At 36.2% G+C, this 18,232-nt stretch overlaps 1 protein-coding gene across 2 annotated transcripts in view; it reads left to right on the forward strand.

Annotated features, from left to right (window-relative positions):
* The window catches only part of LOC123457186 (histone demethylase UTY-like), a 220,854-nt gene extending 209,082 nt beyond the window's left edge, over nucleotides 1-11,772 (forward strand). For both annotated transcript variants that reach the window (XM_045141187.1, XM_045141188.1), the window contains 3 exons: nucleotides 7,266-7,392; nucleotides 10,344-10,514; nucleotides 11,472-11,772. In XM_045141187.1, coding sequence (XP_044997122.1) covers nucleotides 7,266-7,392; nucleotides 10,344-10,514; nucleotides 11,472-11,498 — 325 coding nt within the window. In that variant the 3' untranslated portion in view covers nucleotides 11,499-11,772. The remainder of the gene's footprint in view (nucleotides 1-7,265; nucleotides 7,393-10,343; nucleotides 10,515-11,471) is intronic.
* Nucleotides 11,773-18,232: the final 6,460 nt, after the last annotated feature.

The raw sequence follows: 18,232 nt of genomic DNA on the forward strand, positions 1-18,232 counted from the left end.
TCCATTTTCTCCATCTTACTCAGTTTTGTAGAGTAGAGGTTTTTGAAAGAAGTCCTGATAATTCTCCCCATTTCATTTATGTCTGTTGTGATCTCTCCTTTTTCATTTCTAATTTTGTTAGTTTGAAGTGTCTCTTTGTTTTACTTGATCAAATTGGCCAGGGGTCTGTCAATCTTGTCTATTTTTTTCAAAGAGCCAGCTCTTTGTTTCATCAGTTTTCTTAATTGTTTTCTGTCTTTCCAATTCATTACTTTCTATACTAATCTGTTTTTGTTTTTGTGGAGCTTTTCAGGCTGGATTCTTCTTCCTGTTCCAGTGGAAGACTAGATTATTGATTTGGGATCTCTCTGTCTTTGTTATGTAATCATTTAGCGCTATCAATTTTTCCCTAAGGACTGCCTTCATTGTGTCCCATAAGCTTTGGCATGATGTGTTCTCATTGTTGTTCATTTCTAGAAATTTTACAATTTCACTTTTTATTTCATCCATTACCCATTTATTGTTAAAGTTGTACTGTTTAGTTTCCATGAGCAAATGGGATTCTTGGTGAGTCTTTTGATGTTAATTTCTAGCAATATAGCATTGTGATCTGATATCATACAGGAAATTATTTTGATCTTCCTAAATATATGGAGGCAGGCTTGATCTATTTTAGAGATGGGCTCTGAGAAGAATATGCAGTCTGTGGATTTGGGGTGGAATGTCCTAATTGTTGTATGGTTTTGTTGAGCTCTCTCACTTCCCTGTTGAGTTTCTGTTTGGATGATACATCTATTGCTGATAATGGAGTATTGAAGTCCCCAACTATGATGGTGTTAGTGGTTATTCCTGTCTTGTTGCTAAGTGTTTTGTTTTATGAATTGTGGTGCTTCTGTGTTTGGGGCATAAAGATTTATAATTGTGATATTCTTTTGATGTCTTCTTTGTAGTTTTTGATTTCTTTTTTTTTTTTTTTTTGAAGTCTATTTTATCTGGTAGCAGTATTACCATGCCTGCTTGTTTCTTATTTCATTTTGCTTAGAATATCATTTTCCATCCTTTCACCCTTAGGAGGTTTCTGTCTTTGGTGGTGAAGTGGGATTCTTGAAGAAAACCACCTTCTTAGCTCTTGTCTCTTTATGGGTGCATTAAGGTCATTAATATTTAGGGTAATAACTGTGAGGTTTGATTTGATCCCTTCCATATTGTATTAGCTTATGTGGCTTGGTGTTTTCATGGACTTTGAAGCATTTTGTGCCTTCTCTGAATTTGGTTATTGTGATCTGCTTCTTGCAGGCACTTGAGGTTGATTTGATTCTTCTGCATGGAGAATTTCCTGAAATACTCAATATAGGTTTGCTTTTGTGTTCATATAGTTGTAAATCTAAGTTTTGTCATGGAAAGTTTTTCGTTCACCATCTATATGAGGGATACTTTTGCTGGGTAGAGTAGTTTGGGTTAGAAGCCGTAGGTTCTTAGACTTTGCAGTATTCCATTCCAGGTCCTTCTGGCTTTCAGGGTTTCCATTGAGGAGCATGACATAATTCTGATAGGGTTATCTTTAAATTTGATGTGTTGTTTTTCCCTAGCTGCTTTTATGATTTTCTCTTTGGTGTCAGTGAGTCTTAATGACAATATGTCTTGAAAAGTTGAAGAGTTTCTCCTCTGTTTCAGTCTATTTGGAGCTTTGTTAGTGACTTACAACTTTTCTTTTGAGAGAGTGGGAAAGTTTTCTTTGATAATTTTGTTAAATAAGTCCTCTATGCATTTGGTCTGAATTTCTTCCCCTGTGGTAGTCCCATGAACTCAATGTTAGGATGTTTAAGGGTATCCCACACTTCCCTCATGCTCTGTTCACAGAAATTTTTGAACTTATTGAGACTTTTGAACTCTCGAAATGTTTCTTCTTTTTTTGTCTTACAGATCTGAGTTTCTGTCCTCCACCTGCCTGAATATTCTTGGGAGTATCTATAGAGTTTTGTGCTTGTTAAATTAGGTTTGCAGTTTCTATTGCTTTTCTATGTTTAGTTTCCAACCTTTGGTCATTTTCCCTTTTCATGTCATTTTCTGATTTTCTTGATGTTTACAGGAATTCATCATTGCATTTCTTTATTTCTTCATTTCATGAGGGACGGAAGGAACAGGACAGGTTTCACACAAGGTGGGGAAAATGGGGCTGATTTCACATGAGGCTGGGGCATGGGCAGGGTCAGGCAGGATTGTTGGAGCAGGTGACTTTCCTGCAGGGCAAAGGGAGTGGGGCAATTGTCTGTGCCCAGTCACACAGGTGGACCTATGCTGGCCTTTGTCCCCTTTCCTGCAGTTAGTGCAAGAGGAACCTGCAGTTGGGACTATAGCTAGGTTAGGGTTAGGGTTAGTAAATTGGAGGACTGGTGGGCTACCCAAGAGTGTGGGAATCAGCTGATTCCCTTTTTGCCACTGGAGGTCTATTAGAAACTGTTCTATCCAAGAAGACCCAGTGAACTCTTCATGTCTTGCCTTTTCTTCCCTGGGAGGTATGGTGCAATTAGGCAGATGCCATCTTGACCAGAAATCTTTTTTTTTCTTTTAGGTTTTTTGAGGTAGGGTCTCACTCCAGCTCAAGCTGACTGGGTACTAACTATGTACTCTGAGGGTGGCCTCAAACTCATGGTGATCCTCCTACCTCTGCCTTCCAAGTGCTGGGATTAAAGGTGTGTATATCCATTCCTAGCTCATTTGTGTTTTTCCGAGGCCTTAGGTGAAATATTAAGTTGTTTACTTGCAACTTTTCTAATTTACTATTATAGGCATTTAAAGCTATAAATTCCCTTGTAGGCCTGCCCTTATTGTATTCCAAACATTTTAGTATGTCATGTTCTCATTGTTATTTGATTGTATGAATTTTTTGATTTTGTTCTTGATTTTTTCCACTGACCCATTCCTCATTTAGTAATGTATTATTTAGTTTCTATGACTTTCTTTCTGCTGTATAGCTTTCCTCATTGTTGATTTGTTGTTTGATCCCATTGTGATCAGATATATTGCGAGGAATTATTTCAGTTTTCTGCATCTGTTAAGGTTTTCTTTGTGTCCTAATATATTGTCTCTTTTGGAGAATATTCCATGTACTGCTGAAAAGAATGTGTGTTCTGTAACATTTGGGTGAAATGTTCTAGTTTCCTCTATTATCTCATTTAATCTAGATGCTTCTCTATTTTTTGCTGGGATAATCTGTCAAATGATGATAATGGGGTGTTGGAGTCACCTGAAACTACAACTGTATTTGGTGTCATTTATCAATTAATTCTAATACTGTTTCTTTGATGAAGTTGGAAGCCCCTATGGCAGGTGTATGTTTAGAATCATAATGTCCTCCTGTTAGAGTGTTCCTTTAGTCAATACAAAATGAACTTTATCTTTCTTTAGTATAGTGATGCCTGCTTGTTTTTTTTTAGGCCCATTTGCTTGAAAGACCATTTTCCAACCTTTCATCTTAGAAGAGTGTTTTCTTTTATGAACAGGTGGGTTTTTGGAGGCAGCAAACAGAAAGCTGATGCCTTTTTATCCAGTCTTCAAGCCTGTGTTTTTTGGTTGGGGCTTTGGAGCCATTGATATTAAGAGTTATCTTTCAAAAATGTCTATTTATTCTTGCCATTCTTATTTTGTGGTTCTTCAATTTTTTTCTTTACTTTTTACTTTTTTGCATATGTGTTATTTGCATATATTTAAATTTTTCCTGATTCCTTGTGTGAGTGCTTTCTTTCTCTTTCACGTGGAAGATCCTTTCAGGTCTTTTCTGTAGAGCTGGTTTCATTGTCATATACTCCTTCAGCCTGTTTTTGTTGTGGAATCTCCTCACTTCACCATTCTCAAAAAGGATAGCTTTTCAGGAGAAAGAAATCGTGGTTGACAGTTGTTATCTTTTAGAACTTGGAATACATCATTCTAAGATTTTTTGTTTGTTTGTTTGTTTGGCTTTTACAGTTTATGTTGTATAATCTGCTATTACCCTGATGGGCTTGCCTTTATATGTGACTTGATTTTTCTCTATAACTGCTTTCAATGTACTTCTTTGGTTCATGTGTTTTGCAGTTTAATTGCAATGTGACAGGGAGAAGCTCTTTCCTGATTTTGGCTGGTGTTGTAAAGTCTTCCTGTACCTGTATTAGCATCATTTTCCCTATCTAGAGAAAATTTCTTATAGACTTTTGTTGAAAATACCTGCTTTGCCTTTGGAGTGAAATTCTACTATGCTCTGAATTCTTATGTTTAATCCCTTTGTAGTGTCCTGAATGTTTTGAAATTCTCATTCATGCCTCCTTACTCATTATTTCCATTTCCTTACTATGTCTTTTATTGCCTTACTTATTTCATTAAGTTGGTTTTCTGTGTTCTCTTTCAAGATTTTGTCATCTTCTTTGATTCCTTTGTTTTCTTTGATCATTTTTTAAAATCCTTGTCAGGGACTTCATCTAAAACAGTCTCAGTGGGGGTCATCATTTCTGATGGATTTATAATTTTGGGTTAGATAATATTGTCTTGATTTTTTTTTTTGTATTATAATGTAAGGATTTTTCCATCTTGAGTTAATTTGATGCTTGACCTTTCTAATTATCCACAGTGTTCTTTGTAGTATAAATACGAATTATAAACACCAAAATACAGCTTTTTGAGAATGGTAAAGCCAACCAAGAATATGTAACATAGCACCTGCTGTGACATGGAAAGAGAGATTAGCACTCCCAGTGCAAGCCTATGTATCTGCTTTTGTGTCAGTCAGCCTCCTTACTTTTTGGGGTGGCTTCCACTCTCACCAATGCTGAGTGCCCACCTAAATCCCTCTCTGCTGCATTGTCAATCTAGTGTCCTGGATGCCCTGAGGTAGAGGGATTAATGAGTTCTCTGGTGGCTCACTGTGGCACTAATGGTTGGGACATAGGACACAGTGCAGAATGCTTGGGTTTGTACTTGAGTTGCTCAGCTGGTCCTATGTGTGCTCTTAACTTAGCAGCTGCTCAGCTGGTCCTTGCTGTCTTCCCCTTCAGATTTTTTGACTTTGTGAGGGGACTGATATGAATCAAAAATCCCTCCAAATGGTTTCTGCTCCTGACTCTCTGCACCAGCCAGCCAGGCAGGCGGATAGCAGTCTGGGGCTGCTGGTGCCTTGGTAAGATTCTGGCCAGTTTCTTCCTTGTTGAAGCTCTGAGTATCTCCTGATTCTCTGCCATGTTTGATAATCAGTTATACACCTTTACTTTTTGGTAGCAGAGGGAAAATTTTGCTGTTTCTCTGCTTATTTATCTTCCTGATTGGTTTGGCATAGCCCTTGTGCCACCATCTTACCCAAAAGTCCTTTGAAGATCAAATCTCTTACTGATCCCAAAGCTTCTAATGTTCTTCTGAGTTTCCATGGTTCTTGAGTCTGCCACCTTACTGGATTGCAGTTACAGATGTGTGTGACCATGCCATGCTGTTAATGTGTATCCTGGTATCTTTTTAGCTTCTTCAGGCCCTCATGCTTATGCAGGGAATGCTTTTAACCTCCAGCCATTTCTTAAGACCATTCTTTTTTTGATTTCATTTTTTTTTTTTATTTCTTTGCATGCAGGAAGAGACAGAAAAGTCAGACAGACAGTTAATTAGCATGTAATGGCCTCTAGGTGCTACATAAAAACTCCAGATACATGTGCCACTTTGTACATCTGGCTTTATATGGGTACTGCAAAGTCAAACCTTGGTCATTAGGTTTTGCAGGCTTTGACCCCATAGAAAAAGTATGAGTTTGAAGGCACCTGGCAAGAACAGCATGCTAAGTCAATTGGAATTAAAATTCTCCTGGTCTGGTGTTCCAGGGCAGGTCTGAGTTGAGATAATACTTCAATTATGAGGAGGTATAGTCCCTGTGCTCAAACCATGGTTACATCATCCCTGAAATTTTTTTTTTTTTAATAGAGAAATGGGATGGGTGAGTACATGCTGGTGGCATGGAAATGTACCAGAGTGTGCTTCTGTGTACAATGCTTTGATGTGCTGAAGCCATGGGACAGCCAAGCCTGCATCCCTATTTTTATTAGCACCATAATAGGTATTACCATCTGTGGTCACAGGACTTGACCAGAGCAGCTTATGGGAGAAAAGAGGTTTATTTCAGGCTTACAAATTCCAGGGAACACCATAAATTGTCAAAGAACCTGGCATATCTCCATGTATCTAAACAAAGACACACCACCTAACAGTTACCACCACAGAGCTCAAAACATCTCTTAACTCACTTGGTAGGACTGTCCTATCTGATCCAGTGATATATTTCTTCCCCATTAGGTTTCTGCACACTGGAGACACCAGAGTTAAGCCTAAGGCTATTGGGCCATATGTTTAAACCACTACAGCAGACTTCTTCTCTTTCTTTAGTTAGCAATTAACTTAGCTTCTCTTTTACATGTTTTTGTTACCTTTTCTTTGTCAGGTATGAACTAACACATATTCAACACAAACAGATCAAAATAATTTTACTGGAATCCAACTTGGTGAAGCAATGAATTTACTGAAATTATTTACAGGAGTCTGGGTAAAGTTACTTACAAGATCTTGGGCACCTCAGTGCATCACCCCTAATAGGTGATGAACTCACAAACAGTTCATTCCTGAAGCTCAATGCACAACTGGCAAACATCTGGGCCACCAGAGTTACTTGGGAGGAAGCTTTATGAATTTTGAAAGTTTCAGAAATTTATCCAGTTTTGTGAGGTGATTGTTTCCTGAGCCTTAGGTTCTGAGTATTAATGAGCCAATCCTCTTGGATGGAATGATTCAGTTGGAGGAAATGGCTAAAGAATAAAAATGAAACACTAAGTCTGAGAAATCTGTCTATTTTTGAGCAAGAAAACAAAAAAGCTATTAAGAGGTATTTGAAATTAGGAACAAAATTAGCAGAAATGTCTTTCAAGGAGCTGGAGGTATAGTGCTGTATAGAATGCTTGCCTAGGAAGTATGAAACTCCTGGTTCCATTCCCAGTACAAAAAAACGTGTGTGAGCATTTAAGAATAAGTTTATATTCAAATTATCACTTATTCTCCACTTTAAAGCCTATAGTATTGTCATCTTTAGTCCTGGTGCATGGGAAAATTGACCAACACACATAGACACACACAAATACACACACACACACACACACACACACACACAAACTGTATAGACTTTTGGACTTAGATTCTCGGTTATTTTTATTGGTATGTTAGTTTGATTGATGCTTAATTTTTAATATAAATACTTAGTTGCTGTCTGTCACTTTTTATCATAACAGATACTGTCTGCTAAAAATTCTTAAACAATGTCAGACATTAAGAGAAGCTCTTGTTGCAGCAGGAAAAGATATTATATGGCATGAGCGGATAAATGATGAACCAGCTCCTTACTGTAGCATCTGTGAGGTAACTGTTTGTATTGAAAGTTGTTTTGTTTAAGGATCTCTAAATTGAGGCATTTGTTTGTTTGCTTAGAGACAGGGTTTGCATAACCCTAGCTGGTCTAGCTAGCTCAGATTCTAAGTTCTTATATTTATTCTGTTTAAGTCACTATATTATTGATAACTTTTTATAATTTTCTTTTCTGTAATATCAACTACTATGGTTACTTAGCCCTCATCTCCAGACAAACTATTTTACCAACTTCATATGTTAGCCCAGAGATAGGCCCTATACAGGGAAGGAAGTATTTGCCAGAAGATACTGATCTCATACTATCATTTAATATGAAAGTTAGCTCTTGAAACCTCTATCTCTCAATGGAAAAAAATCCACAAATAAAGTAACTAGTTTATTATCTCTCTTAAAAATTTTACCTCCTACTTCTTTCCACCAGGTGGGATCAGTAACAGTCATCCTCATTTTCTTGGCTCTGATTGGAGTGGCTACCTGCAAACTTTTCTACCCTGCCACCCTGTTGTCTTCCTCCTGTCAGCACTTTAACCATCCCAGAAAGTGAATAGAATGTAGAGTGCATTGTAGAAGCCCTCTCCACAGGCTCAAACCCAAATAAACTCTGCTATTGAGCTATTTCATTGTTTTTCTCTCTTCCCTGCTTAAAACTTATACCTTATACTCAATCCATTTAAAAAAAAAAAAAAGGCACAGAGGCCAGCAAACTAGATTTTGTTAGTACTAATCCAGGCAGATTAGTCTTAAGTTATTTAGTACATTTGGTAATAAGTGAGCATCCCTAATACAAAATCTGAAGTGCTTAAAATTTTGAAAATTTCTTTTATTATTATGGACCTACTTGTTGATGCCCATGATGACCAACATGTAGCCCTTACCGTACATATTTCCACCTCCCCTTCCACAGAATTCCTTCAGCCATGGTGGGTTGAGAACTATTTTGTGCCAACATGATCAAAATTCCATACTTGATTTTAGTCAAAACTCCAACATATGGCTTGAATAATACTCATAGGAAATGTGGAAAGTATGTTTGAGTCTCTAGGTTCAGTTTCTAACATTGGTGGAAAAAAATCCACAAAATGTATTCAGGGTTATATTTTTGCAAAATTATATGTATATTTTATATCTGAAACATAAGTGAGTTGCTTGTTAAGACTTGGCTTCCATCTGAAGAATGTCATTTGCATAGGAATAGCAGTTCAAAAGTCCCTACAATTCTATCTCCAGTCAGTGATATTCAAGTGGCTAAGACTGCTATGGTCCTTGGAAGAGCATTTAATCTGCTTAGAGAAGATAAATGTTATGATGCACATAGTATATAAAACTGTTGAGTATGAGATTGTATAAATTATTAAAATACTGACAAGAGGTTTTGCAAATACTGACATGGATCATACTTATTTACATTGATTTCAGGGAGATGAAATTTAATTTTATAAACACAATGGCTGAAATTGGAGTATCATACAACATTATTAGGCTTTTAAGCATTATATTGGATTGAACCCATGCTAGGAAAGCACTGTACAACTAAGCAACATTCCTAATCCAAAATAGACTGGAAATTCTTACAAGATTATTAACAAGGGCAGATTTAGTAAAAGCATTTCATATTTTATTCTGAAATAATGGAAATGACTAACCATTTTTGAGCAAGAAAACAAAAAAGCTATTAAGAGGTATTTGATAACTGAAGACAATATCCCCTTGGCAGTCTTTGTAATGGATTTAAAAGGTGTTAGTTACTGAAGAGTCTTGACTAGAATGTGGCCTCAACAATATAAAAAGGGATCACTATAAAAAGGGACAACTTCAAAAGTGTATACTAAGTCTATAAATAAGTGTTCAAAGGAGGGATGATGCCAAGTTGAACATTCCCAAATTTTCTAATCTCACACCATTAGAAATATTCTATAGCCTTTTGGAAGACATGGAAAACTTGTAGAATATGATGTTTTACAGTGCTTCTCAAAGATTACTTGAAAAATCAAGTAACAGAAATATGTTAAACAGACTGCAGTGTTATACTTGATTGAAAAATAAAAGGCCCAGTCTAAAACCTTGATGTTCTTTAATCCTGTAATAACCCACTGCTTATTTTTACTTTGCAAAATGGAACATTTTACTATCCAGACAAGAAATTATAGTTTTTCAGTATTGAAGAATAATTTATATCCCATAATACTAATTATTCTGTCGAGTGTTTAACTAAAATGTTCTTTATCTTACTGTCCACTATTTGTCCACATATATATATATATATATATATCCATATGTGTATATGTGTGTGTGTGTGTGTGTGTGTATATATATATATATATATATAGAGAGAGAGAGAGAGAGAGAGAGAGAGAGTAACTTTCACCAAGTTTGGATGTAAAATTTAACTAATGGTTATAAAAATTATGTTGTCACATTTTATTGACAACTTTCATAAGTATAGACAATAAACCATGATAATCCCCTACCAAATCTAACCTCCACTGAATACATATATGAGAATTATTTAAAATCATGGGCTGCAGATACGGCTCAAACGATAAGGAATTTTTCAGTAAAATATAACAACTTGGTTCAGTTTCCCAGTACCCACAAATAGCCAGATCCACAAAATGGTGTATGTAGAGTTCATTTGCAGCAGCTAGAGGAATTAAACTATTTTCTCTTTCTCACTCTCTTTCTGTCTTTCTCTCTCCACTTCCACCCTCTGTTTTCAAATTTTAAAAAATTTCAACAAGAATTAGTCTATAAAACACAAAACATTACCCCTAACTCCTGAACATACTGCAATACATCTTTCATTAACCATGTTTTTCATATTTTCATCTAACGAAATCTCATTGTACATAGTTTCATATAAAGCAGAATGCCATTGTTTTACTAAAATGGTACATATTTCACCTATCTCAATTCCATGATTCTATCTCTTGTTTAAAAAATAGGTGGAAGTTTTTAACCTGCTTTTTGTCACTAATGAAAGTAATTCTCAAAAGACTTATATAATACATTGCCAAGATTGTGCACAAAAAACAAGTGGAAATTTGGAAAATTTTGTGGTGCTTGAACAGTATAAGATGGAAGAACTGATGCAAGTCTATGACCAGTTCACATTAGTAAGTGAATTTAACTTGTCAATACATAATTAGATGGGTTGTGAAATAGCAATATTTGGATTTTTAACAATGTTAAATTTTCTTCTGTCACAAAATATTAAGATAAATTTTTTCCTCATATTACAAATTAGCTTATGACTTTCAAGTTGTTACATACATTTTCATTTTTCCTTAATTAGAATGCCTTTAAATACAAGTCCCAATAATCCTTTGAGATGTGCTTTTAGAATATTATCATTTTGTTAGAGCAAGTTGATAGATATTGATTAGGAGTTAATTTTTTATGGTAGTTGACCAGCTAAGAATTTTGTCTTTCTGCTTTCCAATCTAATTGTACTTATTGGGTAACACTGCTTACAAGTGTCAACCTTATGAATATATTTAATGAATCTTCAGTAAATGTGACACACATATGAAAATATTAAATGTTATGTCTTATGAAGTATTTAAGTTCAAAACACATTGTTTCAGATAGTGTTACTTTTGGCTTTCAAAGACTGTGTTAATAGAACTACAGTTTGGGTTTTTCATGATGTCCCAAGACCTTTGTTCTCAATTTCAAATTTTGTTTCTGATATTTGTTATTAAATGTTCATCTTGCTTGAAGAAGATAATAATGTAATATAAATAGCAAAAGCATATTCTTAAATGGTGTAAAGTTTTAATCAATTTTTAATTTGTTTTTCAAATAAACATTTGGAATGTTTTAGTGCAACTTAATAATGTTTCAGAAGTTTTTGACTGAGGAATTATAGAAAATATGGAGGTAATAGTAGATAGGCATTTAGGAAACTGGCTTCAGTTTAGATACTCACTTATCTGAGTCTTATGATTTTATTTCTTTCAAACTCACTTCATAAGCAGGTAATATGTGTTTATACCAACACTACAGAACACTATTATATACTTGTGTTTTTTTTTTTTTTTTTAAATTACATACCTTATTCTTACTTTTAGGCACCTTCGTTATCCTCTGCATCTTAATATTACTCCACGAACATTGAGAACTTTGTTCTTCAGGAAATGTGTGTGCTACTGGTTTTGTAGTTATTTCTTAAGACTGCTGGCTCAAAGCTAAGTCTATGCAAACTTCCAAAAGTACAGGTTGAAATAAGCAGACCAGGAGAACACTTCCTCTACATCAAGACTAACTGTTTTGGTGTCTCTGTAATTCCAGGCTAATGGATTAATTTTCAGTTCTATTTATCTCTTAAGAATTTTCTTCTAGAAGCAATGTTGTATTGGTTGTATCCCTCTTTATGAGATGGTTAATAAACAGACTTCATTCAATCAAAAAAATTTAATATGAAGAATTAGATGAGAAAGTTTTTTTTTTTTAAGCTTCTCTTTCTTCTGTATTGTTTTAAGGCCAAGGTGATTAAACTTGTGGTTATAGAATAAAACAAGTTAACATCAACATACAAGGATCATAAGTTGTACATAAAAAAGAAATTTCATATTGGTGGAAGTTTTTGTTTCTAAACTTGATACAGGCTTAAACTATTTATAAATATATATTTATTGCTTAAAACATTGTGAATGGAATGCTATTTTTTCTCATTAAAACCAAGGAATTGTAATTTTAAATACTTACATTACATTTTCTATATGTAAATAAACTGCTTAGCATGGTACATAAAATTTTATTAAAAGTTTAATATTTAAAGAGTCTTCCATTGTTTGAGTTTTGAAGACTTTTTGAAAGATCTAGTTTTTAGTGCTTTACAAATCTAATGAAAAAATATATAGCATATGTATTTGTACATGTATGTGTATAGTATTTGTATATAAATTACAATATGTTACTGCATAAGGAAAACAAAATATTTTACTTATGATAGTTTTTGAGGTATATACTATCTTTAGAGTAAATGTCTTTCAATATGACTAAGTTGCAGTTTATATAGTGACAACCAGTAAATAATTTCTGTCAAAATATATATTTTAAAGGTAGAAAAGTTAAGATTTTATAGGAAAAATTGTACAGACTTGATGAATGCTCATCATTTAGAATTTTTTTTTAAGGAAAAAAGACATAAAAAGAGGGCCTTTATTTTACAGTATAGTAAGAGAATTTTTTTTTTTTTTAAGATAGGTAACTTGAAGTTCTAGGCATTTCTTTGTGTATAAGCTAGTAGAGGCAGAGAGATTAAATATATTAAAATTTTTATTTGTTAACATAGTCTTGGTGGGTTTTGTTCTGTTTTCTTTTGCTTTTAGTTTTTCAAGGTAGGGTCTCTCTCTATCCCAGGCTGACCTGAAATTCACTGTATAGTCTCAAGATTGCCTGGAATTCACAAAGATTCTTCTACCTCTGTCTCCCAAGTGCTGGGGTTAAAGAAATGCCACCATCACACCTGGCAATAAAGTCTTGTGTATCATGACATCTAAGTTTGCTCTGTGTTATCCTTTTATTATTTCAAAGAAATTTTCAAACAGATATATTGAATAATCCTAAAGTACTATAACTGAAGTTATAAATTTTAAAAGAAAATGTATAATTTTTTGTTGTAAAATGTCTTCTTGTTGTTTCTCAAGGTAGGATCCTACTCTAGCCTAGGCTGACCTGGAATTCACTCTGTATTCTCAGGCCAGCCTCAAACTCACTACGATTCTCGTACCTCTTCCTCCTAAGTGCTGAGAATAAAGGCATGTACTACCATGCCTGCCTGTAAAATGTTTTGATTGCATAAATGCAACATTCTAGATATAATTAAACACTTTGATTTTCTAGAAATAATTTACAAACTGGAAACAAAAATGTACTCATGGCTAGGTAATTTCCAAGTTTTGAAATTCACTAACAGTAGTGACCAGATATTTTGGAAGGGTTTAGTGAGTAACTTAACAGTGTACTAAATGCTTTATTTGTTTTTTTTTTTAATGCTAATATTCTTATAATCCTATTGAAAGGTAATCCTTTTTTCCAAGAAAAAGTGAAAATTGGCTGGAAAGATTGCTTAGCAGTTAAGGTACTTGCCTCAAAATCAAAAGACCCAGGTTTGATTCCCTATGACCAATGTAAGCCAGATGAAGAAGTTGGCGCATGTGTCTGGAGTTCACTGGCTGGATGCCTTTTTTCTCTCTCTCTCTTTCATTCCCTTTTTCTTTCCTTTCTCTCTCTCCCTCTGCCTCAGCCTCTCTCTGTCTCTTTCTTTAAATATAAATAAAATATTTTTAAAAGATAATATTTTTCTTTGTTTGTTATTTTTATTTATTTATTTGAAAGTGACAAACAGAGGCAGAGAGAGAGAAAGAGTGGGTGTGCCAGGGTCTCCAGTCACTGCAGATGAACTCCAGACATGTGCACCCCCTTGTGCATCTGGCTAGTGTGGGTCCTGGGGAATTCATCCTTGAACCAGGGTCCTTAGGCTTCACAGGCAAGCGCTTAACTGCTAAGCCATCTCTCCAGCCCCCCAGAAGATATGTTTAAGAAATGATTATAGAATACTACACATACATTTTTGTTAACCATTCTGTGTTGCTTTATATGTCAGCTGAATTCTTTAAGCTATGTTTACTGTCAGACCAATACAAATTGAATTTACTGGAGTTATTATTGACTATAAAAATGCCTTTGTTGAGTACATTTTTTTAATATTTGTACCACAACCCATCTTAAATCATTTTAACTATAACAGAGTAGGCCTGGAAAGATGGCTTAGCAGTTAAGCTGTTTGCCTGCAAAGCCAAAGGATCCTGGTTCAACTTTCCAGGACCCACGTAAGCCAGATACACAACTGGGCACATGTATCTGGCGTTCCTTTTCAGTGGCTGGAGGACCTGATGTACCCATTCTTTCTCCCTCTTTTCTCCCTCTCATTCTCTCTCTCCCTCACTCTCTTTCTCTCTATATAATAAATAAATAAATAAATTTATTGTTAAAGGGATTGGTAAACAACAGCAATATATTCAGATAATGGTGGTCCTCTTCTCATACTTCTTACCAATTTTTAATGTTTTATAATGCTTTTTTGCTTCAAAAGATAAATGTTCTTTACTGTTGGAGGCTTAAAGCTGTTATGGAAACTGTTATTCTAATTTCTTTAAAATGATATTAGGCACATTCAGTATGATGTGGCCCAGGAGATTTCATACATAGAGAATACGCATTACCTAATAAGTGTCTTGGAGGAAGATCTTATTCTGGCTTTAGATGAAACTGTAGCAAGAAAAATTTAATAAGTGCATATGAAAATAAATACCTTTGTTGATTAAATGTTTTGTTTATTTGTTTCTAGTGTTGTTTTTTTTTTCATTTATTAAGTATATACTTTGTATGGACACATCATTTCTCTCCTCTCTGCAGCAATTCCACTGAGGGTCCTCTTCGATGTGATTTCTGGTATTCAGCATGGGGCTGTAGGTTATGAGTTATGAGAGCAGCAGTCAGTTATTGTAGAAAGTTGAGGATACATCTCTGGATATTCCCTCCCTTCCTATGGTTCTTAGGATCTTTCTATCTCCTCTTTCACATAATTCCCTGACCATGACTTTTACATTAGTGGTGACCTCTCAGCAGCTTCTGGATTCCTGCTTTGTTATATGTTGAGTTTCTTCAATGTCTGTCTCCTTCACCCTGGCACAGACTGTCAGGCTCACCTTGGAAACAACACTCTTGTTCATCTAGCTACATAAACCAGGCATGGTGATGCACACCTGAAATTTCAGCACTCAGGTGATAAAAAAGAAAGGATGAGTTCAAAGTCATTTTCAGCTACATAGGGTTATTGAGGCCAGCCTGTGCTTCATGAGACCTGGTAAGAAAAAGAGGTGGGGCAAGAGACTTGTATTGTTATACAACTTCTTACTAAGGAGGCATATGAGTCACATTTTCATTATTATGACAGAATATCCTAAAATACGAGTTAAGGAAGGATGAGTTCATATGGGGCCATGGTCTGAAAGGACACACTTTATCACAGTACGGAAAGCACATCAGGAACAATCTGAGACACCTGGTCACATTGCATCCATAGACAGGAAGCAAAGAAAGATGAATGATATTGCTCAACTCACTTTCTCTCCACCACCACACACTAGTTTTTTAAGTCAAGTTACAACCCTAGCTCATGGTATTGTGACAATCATACTCATTTTGTGTCTTTTCTAATTAGTTAAACTTCTCTACAAATCCCTTCAGAGATATGTCCAGAAATATTTCTCTGAGGTGATTGTGTCTCCAGTCTGTTGACAATGGAGATTTACAAAATCATTATAGAGTGCCAGGAACTAGTATTCATATCATTTGAGGTGGTTATCCATAGAATCCAAGCACATGCAATTAGGGAGATAGCCTTGAGAAGTCCAGGAAACAAGGCACTAGAAAGAAAACTTTAAGAGGAAGGCACCTGGACAGAGTTATTACTTCCAGCCATGAAGTTTTAGGAGAATAAGATAATATCTCAGCAAAAGAATCTTCTTGAGCCGGGTGTGGTGGCACATGCCTTTAATCCCAGCACTCGGGAGGCAGAGGTAGGAGGATTGCCATGAGTTCAAGGCCACCCTGAGATGACAGAGTTAATTCCAGGTCAGCCTGGACCAGAGTGAGACCCTACCTCGAAAAACCAAAAAAAATAAATAAATCTTCTCAGCTTGGAGTTAATTTCTTGATATATTAATCTACAGATGTTATTTTATTTTTTATAAATCTACAAATTTTAAATCAAGAGTGTTAGGTCAGTGGAATTGCCAAGGACAGCAGGAGGCCAAAAGGGACATAAGGACATGGGTCATCCACATTCTTAAAGGAACCACCCAGCCATTATCCCTTTGTTGCCTAACAATGCCCCAGGACTAGGTTTCTGCCCCTTAACTCTCATCTGGTCACTTCTGGTATTACACCCTATGGCTAATATAAAGAACAAAGGAGTTCCTTCCCTTCCTCACCTTCCCCCAATTGAAGAACTCTATAGCATACTATCTGTAATCTCAAAGTTGACTGCTGTGCTCTTGAGAGTCAGTACTGGCTCCCCCTGTTTTTCCCAAATAAAAGCTTTCATCTTTGACTCAAAGTGGTCTCCATGGTCTTGGTCAGTTGTGAACCTTTCATCTGATGCCATGTTGGTTGCCCTCTTGGGTGGCTAGACCACCTTTCCCCTGACCAGACCACTGAGCTGCCATTTGACCCTCTGAAGGCTGTAGACCATCTCTGATACAGGAACTCACACCCACTGCAATTCAGCCTCACTGTCCCTGTCTCTCAGGTTGGTCTGCGCTTGGGGTGCAGCCCTCCTAGTGGAAGCCATATTAATGTGCCAGGCTACCTCCCTCAGCCTCTAGGTCCAAATCCCAGCTCTTGAGAAAGATACACTCTCAAAACCTCAGGGCTATTGCTGTCTGGTCTAAGGGGTGCCTTCTGGTTCAGCTACATCATCTCAGGACACCCCCTCTCCCTTCCTCCTCTTGCTCCTGAGCTTTTATCTTCTACAGCCAGCCACTTTTTCCAATTGCAAGCACAGTCTCTCAACTCACCCACTAACAGGCTAAGAAGCCAACAGATGTGACCTGTACAACCTCTCCCCATGTGAGAGGTGCAGGCTCCACTCACCCTAACAGCTTGTTTACAAAAATAGATGCTAAGTGTTTATATTGTCTTTTTCCTGGCATACAATTTCTCGATTGAATCAATTGCCTTAATCTTACTGGTAAAATGATTGATTAAAATACTGTTTTCAGGTCTACTGAAATATTCTGTCTACACTTATAACTGACAAGTACCTGAAAGATAGAATGTGTATGCTTTCTATGTTAAACTATTATGCTATTCTCTTACCATCTCTGCTTTGCTAACCAATTATTTTCTGCACCCGTTTTAACTAATCTGTTTTGCTAATCAGATATGTACAATCTCTCTGTGTGATTAATAACATATGTAGAAGCCAAAATCAATTGGAAACAATGGAGTTAAAAAGGATAACCAATACTTTGGTTCCTGCTCCAGGGTCAAAAGGCCAAAGGAGATGATGGGATACTTGAACTTCTAGTCACTGGTAAGTTACTGATCAGAGAGGATGTAGAGATCCAGAAACAAGTTCCAAGTCAGCATATATGCAAGAGGAGAGTCACACTGGAGGAAATTCTCTCTTACAGTGCCATTATTGACCTCCAAAGTATGCAGCTAATTCTGGCAGCCTATATGGGCTTAATCATCCAGTAAGAAAAATATAACTACAATATAAACAGTATGATGCTGATTTACAATGTTAGACGCTAATCTTAACTCAAGTCTTCTGCTTCTGCCTGTCCCTGATTAACTTCAGTCCTGACCGCAGCTCCTCCCACTTATCCAGAATCAGAGCTATTCCTTGGGCCCCTCCTTCCTTACCCCTTACCCTATCTCATCCAGGGATAAATACACCACCACCGCAATGGACATTCTCAAACTTAAACTCTCTTTTATTCCTACTCTTCCCCTGATCCCCAAATGCCCGCCTGCCTCTTGTCCCAAACCATCTATCTCTTGCCTCTGAATGCTCATCCTCCCTTTACACCTGCCATTTTGACAAGAGTAACAAGCTTCTTTATTCTCCCTTCTGTCTAATCATGGAGTGCACAGAGCCCATCTCCCTCACCTCCTCTATAGCAGGTGTCTGCCAGCAACCCCCTGAAGCCAGCCCAATACAGCAATGGTACAAGACAAGTCTCTGTTTCATTCAGGACCAAGTCATAACAACATGCTACATTGGAACTGTCTATCTCATCATTATGCCACTTCT

The sequence above is a fragment of the Jaculus jaculus genome (assembly GCF_020740685.1).
Source record: "Jaculus jaculus isolate mJacJac1 chromosome Y unlocalized genomic scaffold, mJacJac1.mat.Y.cur SUPER_Y_unloc_2, whole genome shotgun sequence".
Taxonomy (NCBI): Eukaryota; Metazoa; Chordata; class Mammalia; order Rodentia; family Dipodidae; genus Jaculus; species Jaculus jaculus.